At 40.5% G+C, this 24,518-nt stretch overlaps 1 protein-coding gene across 1 annotated transcript in view; it reads left to right on the top strand.

The window, feature by feature from the left end:
- Positions 1 to 423: 423 nt before the first annotated feature.
- LOC145416646 (uncharacterized) overlaps positions 424 to 24,518 on the top strand; it is a 195,890-nt gene continuing 171,795 nt past the window's right edge. The window contains exons 1-4 of the mRNA XM_080285581.1: positions 424 to 523; positions 8,884 to 9,145; positions 14,890 to 14,999; positions 24,396 to 24,518. The exon at positions 24,396 to 24,518 is cut by the window's right edge and continues 10 nt beyond it. Coding sequence (XP_080141707.1) covers positions 424 to 523; positions 8,884 to 9,145; positions 14,890 to 14,999; positions 24,396 to 24,518 — 595 coding nt within the window. The remainder of the gene's footprint in view (positions 524 to 8,883; positions 9,146 to 14,889; positions 15,000 to 24,395) is intronic.

Raw genomic sequence — 24,518 nt, 5'->3', positions numbered from 1 at the left:
GTTAAGGCTACCCCTGTCGGGTGAATGTCGGGCGGGGGGCTTGTAATACAGTGTTGTGACCGAGGTGTTGTATTGACCTGCGTGTGACGTGAGTACGTTGGTGTTTCTTCGGTGCTAGTGTTGGAGCGTCTGGAGGTGGGACGTTGTTCTTCGGTAATGCTTGCGTGGTGATTGTTTTATGTGCTCAGGTGTGTTGTGTGGCTTTGTTATATGATGGCATGGGTGTTGTGTGCTAACATAGGCTGCCTCGGAAGATTGTATGCCTCTCAAATCAAGATACGCTAGTGGGAAGGACTCTAGTTCAAAGTTTAAGTGAACTGTGAGAGTAATATTATTCTAGTGCAGCCAGAGATGATACATGGGGCGCTGTTCTGTATAATCGGCAAGGTGTTGTGTAGTGGGTGTTAGACGGAATAGGAGCCCATGTCGGGGAAGCATAGGATCACCGTTGTAATATATCGTTTGGCGTCAGCTGGCACAGAATACGAGATTTGCACCGGCCATGAGAGGGTCAATGGTGCTGGTAATAACATTCAGGCTCTTGTGACACTCGGATGTATAAAATCGTCTGGCGTCTGTTAAAACAGAACAGATATGTCATGATCTTGGATTGTTGATGCAGTAACAAGAACAGCAAGGAAATGCATGAAGACTGTATTATTATTATTATTATTATTATTATTATTATTATTGTGAAAACTATATCTGACCCCTACCGTTTGAAAAGTCCCTACTGTACTTAATAAGACCGTCTGGGGGTTGCAGGACCAATGTAAAATTTAAAAAAAAGGTTATCGACACTTTTTTAATGAAGAATATAATTATATACTATATCTTAGTTCGAAATGTCTGTCTCAAACTGAATTAAATAATCTAGTGGTAACAAGAAGGAAATAGTGATGATTTACTTATTTTATTATTACATAATTATTTTTATTCATTATTATTATTATTGTTATTATTATTATTATTATTATTATTATTATTATTATTATTATCGTTGTTGTTACTACTACTGCTACTTCTACTACTACTACTACTACTACCACCACTACAACTAATACTACCACCATTATTATTATTATCATCATCATTGCCATTATCATTACTTTTTTCCTTATTATTATTATTATTATTATTATTATTATTATTAGTATTATTATTATTATTATTACCAGTCATTCTTTATTGTCTCCGTGACTGAAGGCAATAAAGGTCCTGGGCAGCATCTTTCCTCGCCTGCTATGTGGGGTCTGACAATACTTCGTTTAGGTCGTAATATCGTAAGTCCAAGCACACTCATCTCCCCGGCGCCGTCTCCAACCCCTTCCCCCTCACCTCCACTTCCACCACCACCACTCCTTCAACCACCACAACCACTCCTTTAACGACCACTCCCACCACCACCACTCCTTTAACCACCACGTCCACTACCAAAGCTCCTTCAACCACCGCATCCACCACCATTACCACACTCCAAACCTGCCCCAGCCCCGAGGCAAAGCGGGAATTTTCACTGTTTATGGCGAAGTCGATCATTACTTGGCTGTATAGTCTTGCTTGAGTGTGTTTCATGGCCTTGGTTTGTATTCAGCTGTTTACACGTCCCTGTGGTCTGTACAGTTTCACACTTACGTATATCCTGTGTACTATAACTTGGCCTAAAATTGCCATCTTTCAGTCTTCAGTGCTGGGCTGAAACAAAAGATAAACAGGTGTGTCGTAACCCTGAGGTATGGCGGGAATTTTCACGCTTTATGGCGGAGTCTCATTACTTGGTCGTATAGTCTAGTTTGAGTGCGTTTCATTACCCGGCAGTTTAGGTTTAGCTTTTAACACTTCCCTCGCCGGTGGGCATGGTTGGGATTTTATACTGCCTGTTGTCATGTGGTTCTCTTCTAATACTTCAGACACTGCTACTCTGGCTGCTGATACAGATTTGACTCATCTGAAAGGAGCCCCTGGGATGTAGGGGAATGATAATGTGGGAAACTTTAATATCGATTTATTTTTAGATAGACGCCTTAATACCTGATGGACTAGTCACGAACAAATCGCCTCCACGTAAACATGTCCTCCGCTATCAGACAGCCCCCCCCCCTCCATTAATTTGGAAAACTAATACATACAAACCTCCTCAGTCTCTCTCTCTCTCTCTCTCTCTCTCTCTCTCTCTCTCTCTCCCACACCTCACTCACATACACTCTCCTAGTCAACATCTCACTCCCCATTCGTTTTTTATGGCCAGCTAATCTCAGAAGTCTAAAATTTTCCGCAACATCCGTTTCAATACCATACTGCTCCCGAACTCCATCTTTTGTCTGTCTTTCTCTTCGGGCAACAGTCTAATTATTGGAATCTCGTTAAAACAGACTTCACTAATCTTCCACAAGACCAGCCCACCTGTCATATAAAAGTTCCCCCTAATGCCGTATTCGTTCTGACTGAAGTAACCCTGGTATGCATTTAATACGGATTGTGGGACTTTACGGCCAAGTGGTGACATATGGAGCTTAGTGGCACTTAAGGAACGGCTGTTAAGTCAATGCACAGAATGGAACTCATTATAAAAGTATGATCCACACGTATATACCGGTATATTAAAAGTTTACTCATACGCAACAAATAGCAGGGAGGTTCATACACGCACAATTACATGCTTTTCATGAATGCTGTGCTTTTACGCGAGTGCAACCTGTCTAGTCATACTATAATTTTACTCTTCCTGCCACCAAATTGGTTATTTATCCTAGCAGAAAGATTATGAACTGTAAAGGTCAAATATAGCCTGCATTAACAGTCCCTTCACTGCTAATGTCACCCTCAAGTTGAATTTAATCGCTTGATCGTAGAAAGAATGTAAGAGACCACACATCATCTCACTGAAGGACTTACATTCTTCTTGACTTAGTACAAGGGAGTTTAGGGGGAGAGAACATTAGAAGGTAAAAATTATTGCATATTCGTCAGTTAGGCTACTTTGAAGCCACAAGGGTTGGAATTAATTTAACATACAAGATTCCCTTAGAGATTTATGTGAAACTTCAGGATTCTATTCTTTGCCTGATTTTGAGTAAAGAATGATGAATCAACATTGGTTCAGCTTTCACCTTTAACAAATCTACACATATTCATGAATTAATGACCGAAAATGATTCCCCTCATAACGCACCCGTGAGGTGGTCAGTAAGTGTACCTCCGTATCGGCAAACAATTGGATCCATGTTTATATATATATATATATATATATATATATATATATATATATATATATATATATATATATATATAGCTACAAATTAGCTAAAGAGTAATCTGAAGTTTCTCACATACCTCACAGGACGCCGTATACACAGATCAGTAAGGCAAATGCATGAGAGGGCTTGTGGTTTATTAATAGACGGAAAATAAAGACGAAAACAATGTGGACATCAAGATGATCCCGGAAGATTCTTTGGTTTGATTCAAGAATTCTTTACTTCATCTCGACTTCACAATTCCTTGAACGTCAATATTAAATCTACCCAAGCTATCTTATTGTACCTTCTTCACGAGAACGACATATTTTCTGTTTTATCCTTGTTATCTCTGAGGGATTATACTGAGAAGTGGGGGAACTTTTTGAATAATCAGGGTTTGATATAGCATTCAATACTCATTTTACAATGCAGTCCTTTAGTTGACTAAAGCCGTTGATAATGATGATAATAATAATAATAATAATAATAATAATAATAATAATAATAATAATAATAATGATCATGATGATGATGATGATGATGATGATGATGATGACAATTATACTCGTATAATACGGCATCACTCATAGGAAAACGCGTCCGAAATCTGGGCACTTATAGTCGTTGCACCTTAATTTGTCCCAGGTTTTCGTCCTTTTATTGCTTCTTTCATGTTGCTTAATGGCAGATAAAGACAAGAATTATTATGTCTCTGTGTGTAGTCGGTATCAGAAGTCCTGTCGCTTCTCCTAATTCTCTCTGACCATGGACTTCGAAGATCAGTGTAATGAGTCCTCAGCAATCGAACTGATGACACTGGCATGTTCCAGAATAATGTCGTCAGTGTCAGTTGCTGGGGATACAACAACCAGATCTTCGCAGTCCATGGAGAGCGAAGCAGGAAAGACGATAGAGCTTTTGATGCCGACTGTTCAATCGACTTCACTTCCAGGTCTGTTACTGAAGGGGGTAGTGTGTTTAACATCGATATGTATTTACGTCGCACGTCTGCTGAGTTGTGCCCTCCCTGTTGTAGCAGTAATGACACACCGACCCCTCTGTCTGTCTACTAATGGTGCTGTAACTTGTACCCTTGGAGGTTTAATGAGCCAGATATAACGCTGTACAATGTCAGTGCACGAAATAAATGCCTACCATGGTTCTGGGCCAGGTGTGGGTGCAGGTATACAGGGTTGTCTGTGTTCACGGCTATTTTCGTTTGGTGCTCTAAGTCACAATCGGAAATATGTGTGTGTGTGTGTGTGTGTGTGTGTGTGTGTGTGTGTGTGTGTGTGTGTGTGTGTGTGTGTGTGTGTGTGTGTGTGTGTGTGTGTGTGTGTGTGTGTGTGTGTGTGTGTGTGTGTGTGTGTGTGTGTGTGTGTGTGTGTGTGTGTGTGTGTGTGTGTGTGTGTGTGTGTGTGTGTGTGTGTGTGTGTGTGTGTGTGTGTGTGTGTGTGTGTGTGTGTGTGTGTGTGTGTGTGTGTGTGTGTGTGTGTGTGTGTGTGTGTGTGTGTGTGTGTGTGTGTGTGTGTGTGTGTGTGTGTGTGTGTGTGTGTGTGTGTGTGTGTGTGTGTGTGTGTGTGTGTGTGTGTGTGTGTGTGTGTGTGTGTGTGTGTGTGTGTGTGTGTGTGTGTGTGTGTGTGTGTGTGTGTGTGTGTGTGTGTGTGTGTGTGTGTGTGTGTGTGTGTGTGTGTGTGTGTGTGTGTGTGTGTGTGTGTGTGTGTGTGTGTGTGTGTGTGTGTGTGTGTGTGTGTGTGTGTGTGTGTGTGTGTGTGTGTGTGTGTGTGTGTGTGTGTGTGTGTGTGTGTGTGTGTGTGTGTGTGTGTGTGTGTGTGTGTGTGTGTGTGTGTGTGTGTGTGTGTGTGTGTGTGTGTGTGTGTGTGTGTGTGTGTGTGTGTGTGTGTGTGTGTGTGTGTTTACCGGCATTAAACGGGGCCTGTGCTCATATCATGATTGGAGAATTTCATTACTTGGATATCAGATCCACGAATATTACGCACAGTCTGGCCATATCGTCCTTAGGGTGGAGCTCATTAAATTGAGGTCCGATTAGGCTGGAACAGCAAATGAAACTCAGTCGTGAACACCCACGTCCCTGCCTGTACCCCCCACATCTGCTCCCAAACTATTATTGCATGCAAGGATTACATGCACTGGCGTTGTATAATGTATGGCTCATTTAACATCCGCGTATACAGTTTATAGAACCATTTATAGACATATAGAAGTCATTATCACCATTCTAAAGAGACTGTTCCAACTCAGTACACGTGTGACGTAAACAAACGCACTGGTGCCACATCGACATCCAACACACTGTCCTCTGTAGTGCTTGGAAGTGGGACCAAATGTGCGTTCCATAGGACTAGGTTACCAGCAGGCCTACCATCATCTAGTGTTAATCTTATATTACTGCTCAACATTCAATATGGAGGGAAGGCAATTTTAGGCCAATATAGAATGAATAGAGTATACCAGTCGATTTTATTGTGAAAAAAAGGGCACCCTGGTACAGAAATTAATGAAAGCAATAATTTGACCCATTCAATTCAGAAAGTCCATCATCATCATCATCATCATCATCAACATCATCATCATCATCATCATCATCATCCAGACCTCTTTTCCTATCATATGGAAGGGGTGCGGTAGGGTCCAGAGAGTAAGAGAAAAAATGATCGGAGAAATAACCAGGTATGTGTTCATATGAATGGGCCACACTCTAATTGTCCTACCATTCAAGCCCCGGAATGCTGACTCCGCCTCACAGATTTAAACATCCACATTGACCCATTTCATTGACACCTTTAATAGGTTTGTTTTCATCTGACACAGATTCCTAAACCCTTTCAGCTCAAATAATGGCCATCGGGGAGGGAGGGGGGATATTCTCATGTGGTTAGGAAGTTTATTAACATTTCTTCCTTAACAGTTTATTTCTGATTCTTCCTCATTACTCGGTTCTTGTGTGTTATTCATGCATTCAGTGAAGACATTATGAAGATATCAGTAGCCAAGAAGAGGACATTAATGGGTAGTTTGAAGAAATAAATCGTTAAGGAAGAGATGCCAAGGAGCCTTCTGAACCGACGAACGGGCCCGTGTTGTCAGACTGGAGTGTTGATATGGTTAGTAACCAAGGAGACTCATACCTCATAGCAGGGCTCATCGAATTTCATTCAGCCACACATAGTATTCAAGTTGTTAGTGCCTCAGAAATTAATGCTGACAACAAACCGACTTAATCAGGAAGATTCAGACTAAAGCATATGTATCCACATGGAAAGAGCAAGTATAAGTAAATAATCAAACTGATGGTGTTCAGGGAGGCCTCTCGTGTCCAATGCCATCTTTATTACTACTGTCATTAGCAAACCTGCTTAGCAGGATGGTTTCAGGTAAGCCAAATTTCCCCATACCGTTGCGCAAGATTTAGCCTGTCTGTGAGCTTCTGTGTGTCTGTACCTAAACGCCCCCTAGTCTGTTTGATGGATTTGACAGAAACGGAGGGGGGGGGGGAGCGGGTCAGCCCTCCTCCTACAAATAAATAATCAAAATAGGGGAAAGGGAGCCGATATATTTCAGTGAAACTTCTTAGGTCAGCCCGTCTGCTTCTTTTCATAATATCCTTCAAATTATAAAATTTTCCACCATCATTTACGGAGGGTTCAGCCCCCCTCCTAAACATAAAACTGATGAAAACAGGGGAAGGAGGGCAGATATAGCACTGAGCTTAGTATAGGTTGTAGAATAGGCTCATGTCTACTACTACTACTACTACTACTACTACTACTACTACTACTACTACTACTACTACTACTTCTATTACTACTACTTCTACTACTACTACTACTACTTCTACTTCTACTACTACTACTACTACTACTACTACTACTGCTACTACTACTACATTTTAATTTGAGCACTAATCAGTTTCGTTCAGCTCAGGGGAGACCTCTTGTAGTGAAGATACCGATATCAAATACTCGTGTGGACATCGTGGTATTGGTCTGGATGTAAAGCAAAAAATAAGCACATGTTATCTTTTATCCGTATTAGGATGATGGCTCAGGTATGAAGAACAAGCTGCATTTTCTAATAGTTAATTCTTTTATTATTATTATTATTATTAGTAGTAGTAGTAGTAGTAGTCTCCACCTGTTACATAGGTGGAGACTATTGTTTTTGCTGGTATTATTATTATTATTCCGGCCTCAGAGTCTCGCGACAATTCCAGAACTCGAGGCTGCGAAAGGAATCTTAAGGTTCCAGGTTATGTGTCCTGGCATGTGCCATTGCTGATAGAGGAAAAAATCCAAATCCATTACGTTCAGTGGCAGAAAGAGTCTTATCAGTATTATAAGCGAACAAGATAAGGTAGTCATGTCTACTGGAGATTTCGACGGAACCTGAGAAAAGTAATCTGTACATGAAAGTTGGCGGACCGATTCCTAAGAATTTATTTAGTTTTATTTTAAAATTTCTAAATCTCCCCAGTGGGGTCAAGGCCATTGTAAGAAACAGTAGATGGAGGCCAGTGACTGTCCACAGGGCAATTATGGAGCTGTAGTTAGTATTATTAATATTATTATTAATATTAATATTATTTCTCCATCTGCTACGTAGGAGGAGACTTGTTTTCGCTGGTATTATTTTTATTATTATTATTATTATTATTTTTATTATTCTCGCCTCAGAATCTCGCAATGATTCTAGGAGAACCGGAGACTGGGCAAGAAATCTGAAGGGCCCAGGTTATGTGTCCTGCCATGAGCCATTGCTGATAGAAAAAAAAAATCCAAATCTTCCCAGTGGGGTCTAGGTCACTAAGAAAATATAAGTTGAGATTAGTGACTGTCCGTAGGACAGAGTTCTAGTCATTATTACGTTGTTATTATTATTATTATTATTATTATTATTATTATTATTATTTTATTTTATTTTTATTATTATTAATATTATTATATTTATTATCATTATTATCAATTACTCTTGGTGCTAAAGCTATTTTTGGGGGGAGGGGGGACGGGGAGTGGGAGCTGCTTGTGGTTAACGTGTAGAAAGGCTTCGTTCTTTTATGAAGGACTGTAACCAATGTGTGGTAGGCAAACTGAAAAAAAAAAGTCAGCTTTTATCCTCTCAGCCGGAACTGGCAATTAGCCGTGTTGTAGTGTAAAAAATATGCCTTTTATGGCAGGGAATGACAGATAAGTGTTGTGCTGCAGATCATCAGTCTCTCTCTCTCTCTCTCTCTCTCTGCTAGTTGCTGAAAGACCCCCTCATTGTGGTGGCACCGATACAACCGCGCCGCCCCTCTACCCGGTTACATAAATGTCCCCCAGCATCCTCCTTGCCCCCGAAAAGAGGTTGTCAAGTGTCAAAGGGGAAATTAAACCTGCAGTTCACCAAGTTCACGTTATCAGATGAACCTTGGGCTACAGCTTCTACTAATTCTCAGAGAGAATTAGCTACGATACACTGTTTCATAATAATAATAATAATAATAATAATAATAATAATAATAATATTAATGATAATAATAATAATAATAATAATAATAATAATAATAATAATAATAATATAGAGACTGGGGACTATGCAGGCTGAATATGCTCATAGTTTATAGCCTCCTGGTATGAAACAGCCACCAAACATCAACCATACAATGTTGACTCGCCGGTTCCCGCCCAAGTCTGCACAAACCTATACTACCTTCGCCTGGGCTACAAAAACACACTCCACATTCGAGACACAAGCAAGGAGGAGGAGCACCTGTATTGCATGGAAATGTCCAGTGTGCCTCAGCTTCACTATCTCATCAAGTGTCCTAATGCCGCCACTCTCAGCAGGGGCTCTACTGCTTTACTACCAACTACTGCTCCTGAGGCCTCAACTGTGGCTCCCAGGTTCACTGCAAGGACACCAATAACTGCGCTATATCTATCTGTGTATCAAATTACTTACCTATCTATCCATAGAGATCGATATATGATGTGTAGGAGACAGAAGAGGACGGGTGACACAAGTTATTTCCCCCGCATCGCGCCGCAAGTCCACCTCTTTACGTTTTACACTAGTTTGATTCACTGAAACTCTCCTCGGTAATGTCCAGTACGATGCGAACTTAACTTTGATCCACCTAAGGACAAAGATCCGCTACAACATCACTTCAATGGGAGGCTGGTAGATCTGAAGAGAAAAGAAAAGTGCCATACATAACTACAGGCTTTTGTCACTATAATTCCGGAGTGTTCCCAAATATCACCTAATATTCCCTAAAACTATGTTCTCTGTTAATTTTTCTATAACCTGTCTTAACATTCCCATCTCTCAATCTTAAATGCTGAGTAGTAGCAATAGATTAACGCTACAATACGAAGCTAGTCACAAAGGCGTGCTATAGAAAGGCCACAGATTCAGAGAACTGTCTTTTTCTGCCACTGAGCTTTCAAGAATAAACAAAAGGACAAAAACCAGGGTCAGATTAGGATGAAAATAGGATAGTAGTGTCATCTGGGAAAAACTACCAAGTCAGAAACACTGGAACTTCGAATTCATTTGTACATTATTGTGGACATAACTCCTTCAGTCTGATTATTTATTTTTGGTTTTATGGTATCCGCAGATGATTTTATATAACTAAACATACACCTATCGAGCTGGAGAGGTTAGATACCACTTTCATGAACATCATCTCTACTGTTCCTTTTTCACTTTAACTTGGCCCAGATTTTCGTCATATTGTAGCCTATTTCACGTAATTAAAAAAAAAAAATAGTCGTTACTACGGCTCCGTATTCTTCCCACAGCACTGCTCCGTGACTAACACCACAATCCAGTGTTGATCTACTCGTATTCTTACAACTCAATATGGAGATGTGGCAATTTTAGGCCAAGTTAGAGTAAAAAGAGGATTGGCAAGTCTCCCAATCTGAATGAAGTTGCCTGGTAGTCACAGAAATAGGCTACAAATAAACCCCATCGCACTGCATGGATTTATAACAAAAAAGGATATTAGAACAGGTGGCTGATCGATGACTTACACCTGAAAGCGGTGGTGTAATTGAAAGCTCACTCGACCCGCAATATAGTAATCCGGATTTCACGTCAAAGGCCTTGGAGTATGGTCTGTTCACTACAGTCTCTTCACACCTAAAGTGGATCAGGGACCTAGATTTCTTAAAGTGACTGTTGCGTGTCGTAGTCTGGGAGGGATTTTTGCTGAGTCCTTTCTTTGTCAGTCACTCTACAGTCTAGATGGTCTGTGGCCCTGCATGTATGTGAGAGTCTTATTCTAAAAGGTTTTGGAGAGTCAGCATTATGATAGTCAATTTTCTGCAAAGGTATGTTGAAGTTCTTTACACCAAACAACAGTGCTGCATCCGCTTCCATTAACTGGTCTAAGAGCCGAACGTGTGATTATGCCCTTGTGACCTTGACCTTCAACCCACTGCATGCAGAGGTGAACTGGTTGATTCTTGTCTGACACGTAACACTTCCACCAAGGTTGGTTCAAATAAGATCAAAACTGTGTGAACTGTGTTAGCTGACCTGCCTCGGACCTTGAATCTTGACTCTTTGTGACAATGACTCCTGGCTGATTGTTCTCAAAATCAAATCCCTTATCCTTGCCTTACCCTGAACCCTTCCACAGTGTTTAGTGTAAATCGCATAAAAACAGTTTAAATTGACTTTCCCATGTGACCTTGACTTTTTGACCTATTTTTGAGCTCCTTGGTTCATTTCCAACTCTTCCACAAAGTTTGATCCATATCTGACTTATCCTATCGTTGTTATCTTCCTCACACATGGCCACATATTTCAGACTTTGACCTTGTTCTGCTACCTTGACTTTTGACTAACTGTTTTCATGAATTCCCTTGTTCTTGCAGTACCTTCAACCGTTTTTCCTAGTTCGACCTAATCAGAAAAAAATTTAAAGTTGATTGCTTGGTGCAACTTTGGCCAAGCCCTATCACATTCATCTGTAACCTACACTATTGTTCTAAAAAACAGTAAGTTAGTCCTTTGTCTGTCTCTCAACCCCTTCACCAAATTTGGGTAAAATCAGATAAAGCCTGCTTATTTTGTTCACACACACACACACACACACACACACACACACACACACACACACACACACACACACACACACACACACACACACACACACACACACCTATCAATCAAAACATAACACCCACTTTCGCTTCACAAGTCGCGGGTGTAATAAATATCTGGGGAAACGTGATACAAAGCCTCTTATATCACCAAGAATATGAGCTTGAGGAACAGCTTGTATGGAACCCTGTGTAGTGATGTTCCAGCACCACGATCCTTTCCTTTACTCTTTTCTAGCAAAGATCCCTAGTCCCTTCCATCTTAATTTAGAACTAAGTGTATCAAGATTGGAGGATAAATTTTACTATACTCCTTTTACTCTGAATCTGGCCTAAATTTACCACTTCACCTTAAATGATGACTTACAACAATACCAGTAGACTGTCATGGTAATAACAAAGAGGTGCAAGAGAAAGGTTGTAGAGCCGTGGCAGTGTTTCTTTATGCTTATGTCCTACGTAAAATAGGTGACAAAGAACGTAAATCTGGGCCAAGTTAAAGCGAAAAGAGTATTGTACCTAAGGAGATTCAGTGCTACCTCATATCGAAGGCCCATTAAATATCCTTCAACCACAATTTACTTTCTGAGTTCAGGGAGTGGTCCACTTCCATCAAGTGAAAAAAGACCAGTTATAACACTCAGATCCTTCAAACACCTTACAGCGCTTTCACACAGCAGACCACGACATAGCTCAGGGCAGCAGGTAAGTCAGGCGGCAGTTGCTGGGGCGGAAAATTAGCTCAATGTGGGAGGTGAGAAGCGGCGCACTGAACCTCTACCTGACACCGTGCAGGTGATAAAGTAACCTGCCGGGCTGTAATTTACTTGATGAGGCTTCCTTAATACTAGCTATTAGACGGGTGTTCATGGCCGGCGTGTCACCTGTTGTGGCGGAGACGTGGCTGAAGTTGTCCGATGCCTCCAGTCCGGTGACGTATTTTTTACCCGCGACTCGCAAAGCAACGACAGGTGTAGTGTTTTGATCAGAGTGCGCGCGCGCGCGTGCGTGCATGCGTGCGTGCGTGTGTGTGTGTGTGTGTGTGTGTGTGTGTGTGTGTGTGTGTGTGTGTGTGTGCGTGCGTGTGCGTGCGTGTGTGTGTGTGTGTGTGTGTGTGTGTGTGTGTGTGTGTGTGTGTGTGTGTGTGTGTGTGTGTGTGTGTGTGTGTGTGTGTGTGTGTGTGTGTGTGTGTGATCAAAATGGCTCAAAATGTTTGTACTTAATGTTAACGAAGCTTAGTGGAAAAGTTGAATGATTGCCCATGAATGAATATATCGTTTTCAAAACAGTAGGTCGAAGGTCAAGATCACAGGGCTAGGTCAAACGTTGACCTAGCAAAACCAAGTTAGGCTTTTTTCAGTTTTGACCAATCTTGGGGCAAAGTAGTCGGTAAAACAAGAATTAAGTGACTCTGTTTTGAGTACAGTGGGTCAAATATGAAGGCACAGGGCAAGGTTAACGTTGGACCCTGTGTGTTGTTGGCAAAATAACTAAAACAGTTTTGGTCTGATTTTAAGCAAATTTGGTGGAAGTGCTAAGTGTCAGTCCAGGATTACACGTAATGTTTTTAGGATAATAGGTCAAAAGCTAAGATCGCAGCACAGTGTCAACTTTGAAATTTTCTACTTAAGACTAAACTTTGTGGAACGGTTGAAGAGAAGGTAGGAATAGTGGGATTCTGTCTTTCAGAACAGTCAAAGTTCAAGGTCACAAGAAAAGGCAAAAATGAAGGTCACTGGGACAGTCAACTCAAACAGATGTGAATGGATTTGGGTGCTAGTTGGTGAACGGGTCAAGGATCAGGCAAGAACGAAGTCGTTCGGTTTTGACACTGTCGAAGGTCAGGGTTTCAGGATACATCAGATATTGTCTCCTAAGATCAGTTGGTGGTTACGGATATTTCACCTCAGAGTTCTCCTCTTTGATTTAAGTATATTTTTGCTATTTCCGGAAGATATTATTGAGCTTAGGGAGTTTTTTTTTTTTTACTGGTGTTAGATACAGCCTTATTAAACACCCTCAGTATGAGAGACGCTTCGTAAGTTGAATAAAATCGTCGGGCAGCAGCAAGACTGTATTTAAACTGATCACTTAGATAGAAGGGGCTAGGCCAGGCGAGGGTGTGGCAACACGTTCATGCTATCTTGAGAGCTGAATAAAGCTGTTTGTGTGAGCCAGCCAGACGTTTTTATTGTAGTAGTAGTAATTGTCGCAGTAGCCTCAAATTCATCTGAAACTCGAACTTAGTGGACTGCAGGCTGAAAGTGCCCACCTACTATAACTCACCATCCTCCTTTCAGAGGAAAGTGAGGGAGTCAAGGGACGTTCGTATAACCGGACAGTGAAGCCGCCGGGTTATATCAAGTGCTGCCACATGAAGGCGTCTCTCTCCTGCTCTTTTCTGATGCAGTACCCAAGAGCGTCCAGGACAGCGAAAGTGTTCATTGCGATGTATCAGTTCGACAGTCGGGTAAATAACTGCCTCCCCAGGCTTGAACGAATACATAATGGAACATTTGACCCACCTGAGACGTTGCATCAGAGGAGATAGGGTTTTTGATGTGATTCGCCAGATAAGGCTAGGACGATATATATATATATATATATATATATATATATATATATATATATATATATATATATATATATATATATATATATATATATATATATATATATATATATATATAAAACTGTCCCCAATGTCTCGTATAATATTTTTCTGGAGAGAGAGAGAGAGAGAGAGAGAGAGAGAGAGAGAGAGAGAGAGAGAGAGAGAGAGAGAGAGAGAGAAATATGCCATTTAGGTGTATTTTTTTTTCACTTGCTGTTAAAGATAATGACTCTGTAGATATTTATTTTTTTATATAGAACATTTCTGTGTCTTAAATAATAAACTATACATTCTTTCTCTCTAATTTGGGCTAAAATTGCTATCTCTTAATCTTGAATGCAGAGTTGTAGCTACAGAGTAACTCAAGACTATGATGCTAGTCATGAAGAAGTGATAACAAAAGGATGTGCCGCCGTGGTACTGTGTTTTTATCAATGAGCTACGTAATACAGGCTGCAGAGGAGCGAATATCTAGGTTAAGTTAGGGTTAAAAAAAATAGCATAGGGACCATAAGTAACACTATGCTTGTGAATGATTCGTTTAACAGCAACAGGAAAATTCGCTAATCTGTGTCATGGAATCAGTAGACAGACTTTTTAATTACTCTGCCTCCTCACCACAAATTTAAAAATCTTCCAACAAGCGAAACATCGCAGATAATGCAGGAAAACACCGTCATGGAGGAATGGCAATGGGGAAGCAGTATTCCGGAAATTACACTTCCCTAACGCAGGCATCTGGGCGCAACCAAGGCGACTGTCGTGATTGGCAGACACAAACTTGGTGGCTGCATCGTTGGTGGGATTTTGAAACGTAGATGATATCTTTACAAGAGGTCTGGGCGCCAATGAGGAGCCTTCATGTGGTGGCACTGTGTACCTTGAATGGAGGGAAATAGCTGCAACATTCACCCAGAAACCAGACCCTCTCATACGTCTCTGCATCTCGCCGTGGGAAGGTTCTTGATCCTACCCTGGTGAAGCGCTGTCTGCCTCACGGGGCCATCGAGTCCCTACACGGAGTTTGTACTGTACTATACCTGTAGAATGGCCCCTTTAAATCAATATCTTGCCTTTGGTCGACGGATCTGCTCGACTAGACAGACCGGTGTTCAACAACAGTAGCAACAATCCCTTCAATTCAAGACGTCTAAAAGAAAATGGCAAGTATGATAATAAAACACGTCAACGGGCCGAATGCTTTAAATTAAACGATATTGAATGTTGGCAATGAGGGTAAATTAGAGACAGAAGTACGTCGTCTCAGTGAAAGGGTTAATTAAAAGTTTTCCCTCCAAAAAGTCTGTTCGGTGGTGAAGTGTAAGTGAGAGGCGGGTGAGAGGGTAGAGCAATGTGCAGAAGTTCGTCGACACTTCTGTGATAGCTAAGGCAAGAAAAGACTTTACTTTTTTTTTTTTCACGTGATGCTAATTGACAGTAATAGATAACAGGAGAATATGAGATGGAAGGATGCTAAAAAGATGTTATGTAATTCTTTTTCATGTGATGGCAATATGAAGCTGGCATTAAAAAAAAAAGTATGAGACGGAAAGATATTACCTGTCCTTGGAGAGGAATGAAAAATATGGAAGGAAGGACACGTACTTGGCAGAGGATATGTCGCGAACTTTTGCTCATGATTGTACTCGTGTCTTCTCCATTTGTCGGAGAAGATTTGTTTCCTTAGCTATTTTTTCCATATGTTATCTAGTCGATTTTTTTCATGTTAAGGCAGATTTTAGTCGATGTGAAGGCGTTATAGTTCTTTCACCTTAAACTGGCTTCCCTCCCCCCCCTTTTCACTTGCGCGTAGACCCTTGGGGGTTGGGGGACTGATCCCCCCCCCCCTTACAATTGGACAAGGGAATTAACTGTCCTGTGTAAGTTTTCCCTCACATATTTCTAAAAATCTTGGAATATGTAAAGTTAGGACTAAAATTGCTCCCAAAAATTAAGAAAAAAAAAAGAAAAGAAAGGAAAATACTGTTAATGAAATTTGGGAAACCAAGTCATTACGAGAATGTGGAAAAAAAAGAAACACGTCATGGCACAAACATGTATTAATGAAACTTGAGAAACAAATTAATATAAATGAAACGAAGCAAAAGAAACACACCATATAACTGCACAAAACTGTACGAGTATTGATAAACTTGGGAAATAATGTAATAACGGAAGAAACAAAGGAAAAGAGGCACGTCATAGCACAAAAACGTATTAATGAAACTTGAGATTGAAGAGTCCGTCCGGTAAAAACTTGGCAGCCAACAAGAGTATCCACGGCACCAAACAAATAACTCTTGAGGCTTTATTTAGAAGGAATCTTATCCATTTTACAGGACAAGTAAGTCTCAGTAACCATTAGCACAGACTGCTTTCTTTTTCACGTTTGTTACTTTATTATTCACTTTAATATGACGATAAAGTAATTGGTAACACTATGGGTGAGGTACTTTTTATTTATTTATTTTTTTATTTATTTTTGCTAACGGTATGAGTGGAACATCCGCGCGCTCTACAGTTGGTCTAAGAGCCGGGCATATTACTCTGCACCGTAACCTTGGACTAATAAATCCTCTCAAAATGAACAGTTTCATTCTTGTTTAACCTTTGACCCTCTCGCTAACATTGATCCGAAGCCTCTCAGTTGCCCAAGTTAACCCTGCCATGTAACCTTGACATTTGACCCTTCCCTGTTTCCTTGACCTGTGACCTATTGTTTTCAAAAACATATTTCCTTATCATTGCCTTACCCTGAAGCCTTCCACGCACTTTGGTCTGAATCGCGATATCCTCTTAACCTAACCTTGCCACATGACCTTAACTATACTCCTGTTGTTCTCAAAAACCCTAGGCCAACCCCATAGGCGTACGGGACCCTTCTCATCTGGGGGGGCTGAACTCTCTCTGCCCGAAATATATTTTGTCTGTAAATCCAAGCAATTATATATATATATATATATATATATATATATATATATATATATATATATATATATATATATATATGTGTGTGTGTGTGTGTGTGTGTGTGTGTGTGTGTGTGTGTGTGTGTGTGTGTGTGTGTGTGTATGTGTTTTGTGTGTGTGTGTGTGTGTGTATGTGTTTTGTGTGTGTGTGTGTGTGTGTGTGTGTGTGTGTGTGTGTGTGTATGTGTTGTGTGTGTGTGTGTGTGTGTGTGTGTGTGTGTGTGTGTGTGTGTGTATGTGTTTTGTGTGTGTGTGTGTGTGTGTGTGTGTGTGTGTGTGTGTGTGTGTGTGTGTGTGTGTGTGTGTGTGTGTGTGTGTGAAGGAAGAAACCACACTTCATGAAGACATTGCACATTCTACACACCATGTAAAAATGAAGGTTAACTGAACTGCTAAATTTCACCCACATTTACAAGTATTACATAAAGCCTACAGTATAAAATTGAACTGAGTAATTAGTATGGGTTATACTTTTTAATGTAATATACTAAATAAATAATAGCTGTTACTGAAATAAATTGCAAATGGTTGAATGGTATAAATATAGTAATTATTAAAAATTGCAGTAAATTATAGTTCACCTTCATACTAAATTAAAACATGATTAGAAAAATAAAGTACTTCTTTTCCTATCCATAATAAAGTTAAGACTTACAGAAAAAATCAAGTTAGAAAAAATATTTTTCACGTCCCTTTCTTTTTCCAAAAACATCTATAATTTTGTCCATATCTTCTTCAATCACTCTAGTAGCATATTCTCTTTCTATGTTGATAAGTGCTAGGCAGCTAACTCTTGCTTGACCCATGGTGCTGCGAAGATAGGATTTCAGCTTACGAAGTCCACTGAAAGACCTCTCTGCTGAACATGAAGTAGCAGGGATGAAAATTTACTTAGCAAAGTATGAAAATATTATATACCTGGAATTTTGTCAAAATTCCTGGAAATATCAGGGAAAAGTCAGGGAAATTTTTGCTGACCAGAGAGTGGGAACCCTGTGTATAGCATTATCAGTCACACTGTCCACACATTACATATAATGTTAAACAGAAAAAAATAATCCATAGCTATATAAATAGCAGATTACAGCGAAGACTCTACAAGAGTTTGATGCAAGTGAAAAGCCAGATTGGTCAGATCCAGCTTGATGAGATAAAATAAAAAAATAAATAAATAAATAAATACATAAAGTAGACGTGCTGGGGAGCACATCTACTTTACCTCCGTGCATGCACCCCACCATACGATTATGCTGATCGAGTGTGTGTCTTATGTCCCTCAGTATACATGACACAGACAGACTGTCAGACACACAGACAGACAGATAGACACCACGGAAATTCCGTACTATTATGCTTCGCTAACGCTCAGCATAAAATAAAATAAAAATACTTTGGTCACATTGGGTAACGGTTTTCTACAAAATATTTTACCTAGGCTCATGATTAGAAAGAGGAATAATAGTAATAATCCCAGTATCACAGGCTTTAAGAAGGAAAAAGGCAGATGAATCGCTCTCAATATGAATGAGAAATGAAATTTGAGAGCACCATCGATTCCTCCTCCCAGTACTTACCAAAAACTGCTCAATGTCAAAAAAGAATAAGTCCGGATATGTGTCACTGTGCAGCTTCCACTCAAGCCCTGAGCAAACTGGCGGGCGGGACTTGGGGACTCTGCCGACGCATAGTGTGTACTTGTTCTCCTGTCCTAGACACGTACAGTTTATGACTTATGAGCCTGTCCACTATTACGTAATTTACGAACGGACGGTACGGACACGAGCATCCAGCTCAGCCTGTCAACACTGGCTGATAGTTTATTTATAAACAGTAAGAACTAAGAAATATTTTTAAAAAGTACAGAAAAGGACCGTTATGGCATTTCGTTTTTTAAGGGAAAAGTAAAATTTCATATATGAAAAGAAAAAACACTCAAGGACAGGATTTAGCTCACGATCCGCCAGTTGAATAGCCCTGCTACATTGGCTACTCTGCCCGAAAAATTTGTGTCTGCCCAAATCTTGGGGGGGGCTGCAGCCCCCCCAGCCCCCCTGGCTCGTACGCCTATGGCCAACCCGTTGTCTGATCCTCAGTCCTTCCATCAAGCTTGGTTAAAATCATATCAGCGCTATTGTAGTTACTTTGTTCAAACACAGACTCACGGACCGGAATTTCACTTTCCTCTTCTACTTTGACTTTTAGCTGTTTGTTCTCAAAACCGAATCTCTGTGTTCTTGAGTAACCTCAACCCTTCCACAACGTCAGATGTAAGTCGAATAAAAACTGCATAACTTGAGCTCACTGGGTCAAACTTCGATCTAAACCTGCAACCTCAACCTTTAACCTAACATTCTCAAAAACACCAGGTCACCTCCCGGGGAGACCATCAAGCCTTCCACCACATTCTTTTAAAATCGGATAAAAACTGTTTGAGTTATTTTGTTTAAGATCAGACAGACAGACATAACGACAGACACACTTCAAACAAAACCTCATCTCACTTCTGCGTTGCAAGCTCCGGTGTAACGATCTTATAAACAGCTAAATTTGGGAGGAGTTTCAAAAGAGTGAGTGGAAACAAAACGTATGTATAAAAATTCTTATTCACAACTTACTTTTACAAGAGTTTATAAATGCAGCCCTTGGAGCAGTTTGATTAAAGTATATATTCAAACGATCTCCACTGCATACACCTTAAGCAGAAAAGGGATTATAATTGCAACAGTAGGAGTATAAACTAAACACATAAAAATATATATACACAAAACTTAATAATTATACAATATTTAAGAGTTCATTTTGAGTGGGTCTGGAAATTTCTTAACAACTCTTCCATAGCGATTTATTCTGTATATTCTCCATGCCATAGATACAAACTGTGCTGATATTAAAGAGCTATAAATAACATACAAGAGAGTGTTAGGGGTTAACATGAAAAATAAATCAATAAAGAAGAGTTGCAACGAAGCCTCCTCTGCAACCTAGGAAGTGACACATAGGCTCATATTCTCGTCGGGTAAGGAAGCTCCCTAACACCTTTTCCTTAGCGATTTATTTTTGGATATGGTTGGTTCATGTCCTTTTTTGCGTTATTATGCATAGTTTGGCGACATTGGAAGAATTTTCATAACAGAAGAGGACATGTAGGTGCAATAAACAAAATAAATCGCTTAGAAAAAGGCGTTAGGGAGCTTCCTTAACCGTCGAGAATACCGGCTATAGTCTTAGGTGAGTTTATAAATACGAGACGTGGTGAGCGACGTAAGATAAAGCTGAGTTGTCTGTGTTTCTTATCTGCTATCTGGCTTAAGGTGCTGGCATGGCGGGGCAGGAGGGGAAAAATCAGCTCTGTCCCACTAACAGCAGACTTGAGGCTCTTCGTTTTGGGTATCCTCATCCTCATCCTCAGCATCGTCATCATCATCATCATCATCGTCACCTTAACCTTATCTCCCACTAATACGTCGTTTCGAAAGGAGATCAGAAAAGTCAAAAATAGGAGAATCATCATCATCATCACCCTCATCGTCATAATTCTCATAATCATCGTTTTCGTCGTCGTCGTCATCATCATCATCATCATCATCATTTCATCTTTTATTTCCGACTTATGGTGTGAGTAGGATCCCGAAGCAATAAAAAAAAAAACAAGAAGAGAAAAGACCTTAACAGCATAGGAAAAAAAAAAATGCACTTACACATTAAGCTTGGGCATTCTCGGCACCATATCACGGACAAGGATCCACCCAAAACCATGCTTCATAACGCCTGTGAGACAGAGGCCATTCCGTCGACTGCCAAATTAAACAAAAGTTATTTTATACCAACTAGGCTCAGATATTCGTCCTTTTGCAGCTTATTCCTCGTAGCTCAGTGGCAGAATAAGACAATCCAACGGTCCACAACCACTGCATGGTACTTCGTGACTACTGTCATATTGTAGTATTAATCTCTTATACTAACTCGGTAATCGAGATGGAGCGACGGCAATTTTAGGCCAAGTGAGTAAAAATAGTGTAGCGAAGGCAAGCATATAAGAGGCTAACAAACTTTGACCATGTTCTGTGAGCTTGACCACTGACTGAATGTTATAAAAATCGAATCCCTTCGTTCTTGTCTTACCCTCAACCCCATGACTGACCCCAACCCTTCTATCATGTTTGGTCCAGATCTGATCAAAACTGTTTTAGTAATTTGGTTTACACATGCTCACGTGGATCAACCTTGAACTTACTCTCTGACCTTGACCTGTGAGGTGCTGAGAAAATTATTATACTTCAACTCAGTATGTTGGTATTATACTCAAAACTTTATCACTATAATAGGCTAAGATATTCAGATGCTTGTCAGCATTTAAATAAGGGTGTAAACCGATCAGTAGATAAAGCCTTCCCAGTAATTAGGCTACTCACCTATTCGCTGTAAATTAGCCTTTCTGCTAACTCTTCCTCATCTCACTTCGTGAAAGCCTTCATGTAAGACTGAAATTTTCCTTTACATTAACACTCATTCCCATTTGTTTAAAAATCTCGGGCATAAGCAGGAATAAAATACTAGAGTTGTTCCGACGATATGAGGATAAAGGTGACTATATTAACTCTCTCAGCTCCAGTGACTCACTTACAGCTGAGTAGAATCGCATGGTGTTAATGGGAAAATAATATTGGGCTTCTCTCGACCACGGCAGGGTTAATGATGGGAGAACTAATACTCAGGCTCCCATGATTCACTCTTATCAGAATAAAATCGTCTGGCATTAGCGGGAACATAATGCTAACGTTGTCTCGACAATGAGATGGTTAATTCACTCCTCCACCCATCATCTTCTGTTCCTCCAGGACCGTATGTACCCAGGGCTAGGCTACTCAGTCACGGCATTTAAGGTGGGGGTAACCCTTCCCTAAGGGACATTTAGTGGGCGATAGACCCCAGCCATTCCTTCTATGAAAGCCCTTGTAGGCCTCATCCGACTGGAACGTCATAATACTGGACACTACCTCACCAGTCAGTTTTTACCAAAACCACCCCAGTGAACCCTACCATTATCCCACTGCATCCCATTCAGCTTTGACGTGGGGTTCTCTACCTTACCAGGAACTTTTAACCCAAACTATCCCAACCAACCCTATCAATAATCCACTTCATATCATCCATTTCCTTCGTGCGCTACACAGCCCTACTTCTCAGTTTTGCCCCGAACTACCTCAATCAACTCCATTCTTAGCCCACTATATCACATCCAGCTCCCTCGTGCGGCACCCAGCCTAACCAGGCAATTGTACAGATATAATCAAAGACTTTTTGTCTCATTAACTCTCCTCCTCTTACTGGCTCCCTTCACCCTCCGTCTCTTCGCTGCACTGAAGCATCTTTATCTCTTTTCTATCGCTACGTCAATAGCCATTATTCCTCTGAACTGTCTGCTTGCATCCCTCCAACACTACGGCAGGCGCGTAGCACCCGTCTAGCAGCAAATTCCCATACTTTTTTCTCTCCAACACTCTAATGGAGAGTTAACCGTTACTCTCAGTCCTTCATGCATGCAACAGGTCAGCTCTGAAACTGTCTCCCACTGTCTGCATTTCCTACTGCCTATGACCTCCAGTCTTTTAAACGTAGTAAGCTATGTCCACTGTTAAGGCATCTCGAAATGAACTGATCTTGAATTTGGCTCTCTATTTACTTGTTCCTATTTTTTCTTGGAGGGAACAATTTGCGGGCTTTCAGCATTTAGTTCCTTCTTCCGTGCATTAAAAAAAAAATCAACCCAACCATAAATCCACTGCATCCTCTGCAACACCATCGCACAGTCCCCTTCCCCACCAATCAGTTTTACCCGAACCACCCCAACCAGTCTTCCATTAAACCACTACATCGCCTCGAACTCCATCGCTCATTGTCCTACCTCAATTTTTCTTAATTTTTTTCAGTATTATTCACTCTTGAGTCTTTATTACAAAAGTTCAGTCAACAACATCTAAATTGTTTGATGTTCTTATGTTTGTCTTACCCTTGGTTATGTATACATATAAATACAATTAATTTTTTCGTGTGAGCACAAGATAGCCAGATATATCCATTTCTCAAGTGATTGTTTTATTCAGTTTTTTTTTTTTTATCATTCTAGTAATACGCAAAAAAAATGACAAACTTTTCCACTTTTTTGTTTTGTTTATATAAAGGGTTCTAGAACATAGGTTCTTAGAAAGTGTTTTCTTATTGTGTATGTTTCCTGCAAATAAAATGACATGCAGAATACATTTACACTTACATGAATGCTTTTGATCATCAGTGACTAGAACATTCCGGTACTCTGTGACAGCCTTCAAAAACGGAAGTTAAGTTTCCTTCTCCCAAACACCTCGCATGTTAGAGTAAGTTTGGTAAATATCCTGCTACTTCTGAAAAGGGGAAAAAAAAATACAGAGAAAATAAATCACATTTCTTGCTCCAATGACATTCAAAAGCAGTTGGAGCTTACCAACCCTTTTAATGGTACTTATTGTTTTTTTTAAACATAGGATAAAAATATCTTACTACATTCAGTAATGTTTCATTCACCTTTCATCCAGTCCTTTGGCTTCATTCATCCCTAAAATAAATTTTTTCAGTCTTGGGTGAACCATTCATCGGTTTATGAAGCATTGCACCAAGCCACCATGCATCCACTGGCTGTATGGTTACCATTCAGCGTAGTAGATGGTGTTCTGGGATACACAGAGCCATATGGCGTGTCATTCAGTGTAGAGTGACGAGCAATTAGCTATATTTTACAAGAGTCCTGTGTGCTCTCAGCCGGAATATTGCTCAACCTTCCGGAATGGATGTGGAAAGGCACTAAAACAATTGGACAAAATTCAGAATAAACCTGTAAGAATTATTAGTAAAGTTGCTATTATAAATGAACTACCTACCCTACAAGTAAGTAGGAATGTTGCCTCAGTTGCATTATTTTACAGATACTTTTATGGCAAATGCTCAGACGAAGTTGCGTCCATTGTGCCACCTCTCCACGCATTCCCCTGCGCTACACGGGCATCTGATAGCGCTCATGACTGGACTGTCACAGTACCATATTGCAGAATTTCTGCCTGTCAGAATTCTTCTACTCCCCGAACTGCATCTCTTGTGAACTCGCTTCCTTAGAGTGGTTTCCCCCAAAACTTCAATCTACGGCTGTTCAAGTCCAACTTTTACAGATTTTTTGTGGACGGAGGACACCTGTAATCTAGTGTATGGATTATTATTTTTTTTATTCAATTGCTTTTTCTTCCTCTGTGCATCTTCTGTAAAAAAAAAAGTCACCCAAAGCAGTGCTACATCGAGTGAGTGGATGGTAGGCGTCTCCATCAACTGTAAAGTTCCATTTTTATATATATAAATCAGTTGAAAATGATCGTCGTGGGGAAAAAGAAACACTGCAGCTAACAAGATTAATGTATTTGTGTTGCAGGTCCGTTGACTGAGGTTGAGGTGGTGGAGGGCATGCGTGCTGTGCTGCCCTGTGACGTCACGCCGCCCATCTCCAGCGACGACACTATCCTTGTCTTATTCTACCGTGGATCATACGGCACGC

The sequence above is a fragment of the Coenobita brevimanus genome, chromosome 107 (genome assembly GCF_032717465.1).
Source record: "Coenobita brevimanus isolate Jiangsu-jjx chromosome 107, ASM3271746v2, whole genome shotgun sequence".
Classification (NCBI taxonomy): Eukaryota; Metazoa; Arthropoda; class Malacostraca; order Decapoda; family Coenobitidae; genus Coenobita; species Coenobita brevimanus.
Note: the sequence above shows the minus strand (reverse complement) of the source record. Positions and strands in the feature narration are given on the sequence as shown.